General features: G+C 49.4%; 1 protein-coding gene across 4 annotated transcripts in view; it reads right to left on the bottom strand.

Moving 5' to 3' along the window:
• Window positions 1–2239: 2239 nt before the first annotated feature.
• The window catches only part of Cplx2 (complexin 2), a 78141-nt gene continuing 74380 nt past the window's right edge, over window positions 2240–6000 (bottom strand). For all 4 annotated transcript variants that reach the window (XM_046468099.2, XM_046468100.2, XM_046468101.2 and 1 more), the window contains 3 exons: window positions 3850–3968; window positions 3526–3701; window positions 2240–2773 (listed from right to left, as the gene is read on the bottom strand). In XM_046468099.2, the coding sequence (XP_046324055.1) occupies window positions 2576–2773; window positions 3526–3701; window positions 3850–3880 (405 nt within the window). In that variant the 5' untranslated portion in view covers window positions 3881–3968 and the 3' untranslated portion in view covers window positions 2240–2575. The remainder of the gene's footprint in view (window positions 2774–3525; window positions 3702–3849; window positions 3969–6000) is intronic.

Raw genomic sequence — 6000 nt, 5'->3', positions numbered from 1 at the left:
AAGCCCTGAGCCCACCCTGGGGATCCAGAGGGGCTGTGGAGACCACCAGGGACACCATCTGAGGACCTGGGGTCCCTCAGGTGCACCTAGGGTATCTTGTATGGCTGGGTCCCCTGCTCATCTGCATCACTTTGTGCCCTGGCATTAGCTTCAAGGTCTGAGGGTCCCTGTCAAGGGGGAGACCTCTCTCAACACTGGTATCCACACCTATGTCCAAGTGGGACTCACACAGGATTTAGGGAGGTCTGGGGCCCCTGAACTGGGCCCTGTCTGTCTCTGGTCTGAAACCCCAGGCCTCTTGAGAATGACCATCCTGCCTGGATAAAAGACACAAACAGACAAGCAGACAACAGGGGTGCGAGGTGGCTCCCCATCACAGACACAGGCACGGTCAGACAATGGTCCCCTGGGGGGAACCCACAGAGGGGCACAAGGGGAGGGGGCGGGGGCGGGGGTGGGGGTGGATGGAATGTCCAGGGAGCTGGAGCTGCCGAGGCCCTGCTCCCCAGAGAAGGGACAGACCAGGGGACTGTTCTGGTTCCCTAAACATATGGATTGTTTTGTCTCATCTTTAAAGTATTGCAGTCTAACTGATATGGCTTTAACTATTGGAAACGGACAGAGAAGACTCCTGTCTCTCTGAAATAAAAGCATAAATCCACTAAAATGGAAAACCCGCAGAATGCAAACTGGGGCTAATGGGACAGGGGCTTCAGGGGCAGGCAAGTCGCCCCCTCCCTGGCCCCTGCTTTTGGGATAGGCCCTGGTAGGGGGCTAGCATGGCTTCCTGGGGCACTGTCTGGGTCTGTCCCAGTGGAATTCTGGGAACCTCAGACAGGAACCCTCCAAGGGTGAGAGGACTCTAGGCCAAGGACAAAGTCTCCTGTTGGATGTAGCCATCTGTGACCAAGGGTCTCAGGCTTGGAGGGGGTGTCTTCCCCACATTCCTTCTCTCCAAGCACACATCCATGCACACAACTGCCTTTTCAGATCCCTACACATGTGCACAATAGTCTTACTACGTCTGACACTTCTCTCAAACACACACTTCTACATTAACCATGAATCTATCACTCTGGACACACGTGCCATTTTGAAAACTCATGCATATTCAAGCTAACACATGCAATCTTAAACACATGAGATGGTTATCACACACTTAGGACATAATCGTGACTCAACTATATCACCTCAAACAAGCACGCATACACAAGGCTGCCTAACAAACAATCTCTAAAACAGAGATTTGATAACCAACACACACGCATTCTCAAGACTCACCTCACTCTAACTGTACATATATGCTAAAGTCTCCGGACACACGATCGCTGCTGCAGTCTCAGCCACGCAGTATCACAATGGACTCACACTTTCCTCCCTCATTTGCTTTCCCCCCTCCTCTCTCAACCCATTCTCATACAACTGACTGAATGGGAAGCCTTGAAAATCTGGGAGGGGGTAGTTGGGGGACAAATGCCAGTCCCATACATCCCAGAGAAGAGTTTGTTCTTGGCCAACAGGATGAATGGACAGATAGATGCCTTCTGTCAAGTGGGAATTGGCTTCTCCCCAGTGGCTTGGGGCTTTGGCCGGGAAGGGTCCTCCTGGGGACCATGGGGCCCTGGAAGCACATGGACAGGACAAAATGGGGAAGAGGGATGGATAGGAATGGGGGCAGCTTGGCCACACCAATGGGGGGGGGTCCCATGGCATAGACCATCACTGCCCAATGGCTCCAAGTGTTTTCTGTGGGCCTGGAGAGCCCCTTGGCTGGGCAAGCTGGGTCCAGCCTGGCAGTGGGGTCCCAGGACCTAAGTGGGGTGAGGGGAAAAGGGGTTGCCCTACCCTGAGGGTCCTCTACAGATGTGCTGAAGTCCAAAGAGGATCTGTTTAGAGGGACCAACTTGGCAGGGGCCATGCCTCTCCGGGAGGGGTTTGGGGAAGGGTGTGCTCCTGGGCTGGGTGTCACCAGGAAGAGAGGAGAAGAGTCTCAACCTCCTGCCCAGACCCTGGCCTGGCCAGACCCAAGCCCTCTCAGGCTAGGACCTTATGGAACAGGCTTACCCTGATTCCCTTCCTCAGAGCTAGGCCACTCAGTGCCCCTGCCCTGACCATGAGGCCCACTGAGGTATCAGAAGCCAAAGATCAGCATGCTGGGCAGGGCTGGAATGTGTCATTACTTTGGCTGGCTGGGGACAGTGGTCCTCCTGGCAGTGGGGAGCACGAAGGAATGTATGGGGGTTACCACACTAACATAGAACTTAGGCTTCCAGAGGGGGCCACCCAGTGCCTTTGGCCCTGGGTTCAACGCCCCCTGCTGGAGAAAAGCTGTCAATCCTTTTTTTTTTTTTTTTTCAAGCTGCTTGGGAGTGGAATGGGAATGGCTACCCAGGGATGAAGGAGGGTATAAGGGAGGGCTGAGGGGGAGGAGCCCCTGGCCAGGGAAGGGGGGCAGAGGCCAACTGAGGTTTTCCCCTTCAGAATTGAGACTTAACTGAATAAAAAGAAAAGAAAGAACAAAATAAATTAAAATAAAAAAGTAACAAGTGGAGAGGGAATGGGGCAGGAGGGCTGGTTACTTCTTGAACATGTCTTGCAGTGGCCCAGGCAGGTATTTGAGCACCGTGTCCAGGATGCTCTCTTCTTCCTCCTCGTCCTCATCCCCGCAGCCTGCAGGGATAGCCTTCTTGGGCCGGGTCAGGCTCCCCTCACAGGGCTGTTCGAGGGCTGCCTTCTCCTCTGCCTCTTTCTCCTCCTTCTTCTTCAGCCCATACTGGGAAGAAGGGCAGAAAGGAGTATGAGGAAGGTGGGCAGGACACAGGAGAGAGCTGAATCTCCAAGTCATGAAGATAGGTTGACATGCTCATGAGCACTCCTAAGCCTCAATCTCCTTATCTATAAAGTGGGGTTAAGGGTGCTTTCTCTGTAGGACTGTGCCTGGTCTTCAGAGTGTAGATAATTAATAAAAGAGAGACTGTGTTTGGGCTTCCCTTTATAATTTAGACCTACAGATAATAAATTCTTGCTCTTTTGAAATCCCCAAAGATCTAAACACTGAAAAGTTTTCCTGTATGTTTGGAGCTAAATTTCAGTGACAACACCAAGCTTGAACCAAGGAAGATTACTTACAGTCTTGATTTGTTGTGTGGTGCTCCCAGACAGGCACCTGACTGTTTGGCACACAGACCCAGATTCACCGGAAGTGCTACCTAACAGCACTGTCAGGTGTTCAGGGTACTATAGTATTTTCTCTAATATCTACAAATTCTCAACTCCACGCAGTTTTGACTCGGAGGGTCTTGCATAAGATATTGTGGGCCTGTCGCACTTGCTATGTGCATTATCTTATCTAATCTCCATAATGATTCATTGAAGGAGGCATCCCTTTGACACCCATTTTTTTCTGATGAGAAGAGTGAGGCTCAGGGAAGAACAAGATCTAAGATGAAAGCACAGGATTGAGGGGAACTGGAGGTTGGAGCCCTATTGCCCTCTCTGTCCTCCACCCTTCCAGGTGGTGCTGACCTTGTCGCGAATCTGCTGCCGGACCTTCTCGCGCTCAGCCTCCATGCGCGCATGTTTGGCCTTGCGCTCTTCCTCCTGCTGCCTCAGCGCCTCCTGCCGCTCCTCCTCCTTCTTCTGTGCATCGGGGTCCTTTTCCTCCTCTCCCCCCAGCATCTTCCCCATGTCCTTGGTGGCCCCTGTAAGGGGGTGGGAAGAGAAGAGATGTGGTAGATTGGGAGACAGGGTTGAGGAGAGAGGGGCCAAGTGAGTTGAGGTCCCCTCCCTTTTGGGCCAGGACCAGGTCAGGAATGTGCTGTGGGTCAGGGAAGGTGAAGCGGGGCTCACCTCCGAGGGCCTGCTTCATGACGAAGTCCATGCTGCCGGCTCTGGCTAATGTGCCCTAGCCAAGGGCTGAATTCGCATGCAGAGCCCTTGCCTGGCCTGGCTTGGGGAGATGTTTCAACCTGCAAGAGAGAAACTGGGAGTCAGATGGGAGAGGCCTCTGCCCAGGCAGTGGGGTGGACTTTGACATAAGGCAACTTTACCCTTGTTCACACTTGAGCACCCACTGGTCTTAGGCCAAGGCAATGTCCTGGTAGGAAGGGAGAGGAGGTGGAAAGGGGCTACTTCCCGAGAAAGCTTCTGCTTCCTATTTTAAAGCCATCATCTTTACCATGTTGTTCTAATTTGATTGAAACCAGGAATACTGGAACGAACTTGGAATTTGGTGCAGGGTGCATTTTCATGCCTCCTTATGTGACATTCAGCAAGTTACTTAGCTTCCTTAAGCCCCCAGTTTGCTCTTCTGTGAGACAGAAATGGCAATGTTTTCTTTCTCAGGTTACTGTGGAGATTGGAGAGAATCCAGCCCAGGCCATTGGATCAACCCATAAAAATAAATGAGCATGTGCTTATGGCCCCAGCAAATCAGAGGGGCATGGAAAAATGGGGACAGCTGGCTTGGATGAATATGCCCAGACTTTGGAAATTAGACAAATGGAAAAAAAAAGTTATTTTTTATTGCAGCATGCAAGTTTTTTATATTTTGTAGCTTAACATTGATTTTTAGTTTCAATTACACACGAAGGCATTGGAGACATTATAATCTTCTTGGGGCTTAGGGCCTTTAAAGTACCTAGCATGGGCCTTGTAGGCATTCTGCTAATGTTAGTCCTTCTTCCCTTCTCCCTAAATCACCAACTTTCATTTTTATTATTATTTTTTACTGTTTTTTCTTTTTGCCTTAAAAGATTTTCTCCAAATAAAATCTTAATGGGAATTGCAATATGCAAATTATGTAAAAGTGGAACTATTCCAAGGGTCGGTGTGGGAAAAGGACTTGAACGCTTCACCCTTGGCTTCCTTCTTACCATATGCCCCCCACATTCCTGAGATGAACCCCAGTGCTCTAACTCAGAGATAATCTTTTTCTTTTAACCACAGTTTCAGGGACTCTTTAACAGACAAAGCTACTAAATTCTCTTTTCAGGTGTGGATGGAGATATGGATGAGCTATCCAAAGTGTGATGTGGCTTTATGATTAATTAAGGCCAGTCTATTCCCCAAGACCTTTTTATCTCACACAGCCTTGGGGGCTTTAGGGTTTCTTAGGAGGAAAAAGAGTCCTGGAAAACGGTAACAGAGAAATCAGGCTGCATGTTATAGCCAGGTTGGGTTCAAAGTCATTGGTTAGTCATTGATGGATCTTTCTCATTTCCTTCAGAATGAGAAATCATATTAGCAGACCGGAGTTTTTTCATACCAGAGGGCCCAAGAGCTTATCTACTTGATCAAATCACCTGATAGATTGTTTTGGGAAGGGAATATCATGATACAGTAGGAAAAAAAAATCCCTAGGGACTTTGGCATCCATCAAACACAATTGGTTCAGAATCCTAGCTATAACACTGCTATGATTCCCTGGGAAAGCTTCAGTTTGTTCCCTGAAAGACAGAGGAGTATTAAGGCTGCCTTTGTACTGATGTCTGAAAGAGAAAAGAGAATCCTGGTCAAATGCCTGGGGTGTAGCTGGAGCCCATAAAATGTCAGCCACTGCAGACACTATATTTGTGGGGACTGCATTTAAGCCAAAAAAGGGAATATGCTTTCCAGGAAATGTAAGTGAACCCACCTTGACCCAGAAATCTGAGTTTGGAGTTTGCTCAGCTCAGTCAAAATGTTTTCGATGGACTTTAGGGCCTTGAGAAACGACTTCATTTGTAAGAACAGGAAAGGAACAGTGTAATAATGAAGTGATGTCAGGAACACTTGAGTTCTGCTCAGTGTTTCATGGAGCTCAAGGAATTACCAGGTGGTGGTGGAAGATGCAGGACTCTAATTTGAGATGTTTCAGGTTGGTAGGCAGGACACCTGGGCTTTAGTTCCAGCCTCATTCCCAACTTGTTGTGTGTCTCTGGCAATTCTCTTCGGGAACAGAGGATCCTCCAGTCCCTTTTCCTTTGCTTCTGTGCTAGAGCCATCCTGCTGCATTTGAAT

This window comes from Marmota monax, unplaced genomic scaffold (assembly GCF_021218885.2).
Source record: "Marmota monax isolate L192 unplaced genomic scaffold, Marmota_monax_Labrador192_F-V1.1 WCK01_AAM20220418_F8-fsc00196, whole genome shotgun sequence".
NCBI lineage: Eukaryota > Metazoa > Chordata > Mammalia > Rodentia > Sciuridae > Marmota > Marmota monax.
Note: the sequence above shows the minus strand (reverse complement) of the source record. Positions and strands in the feature narration are given on the sequence as shown.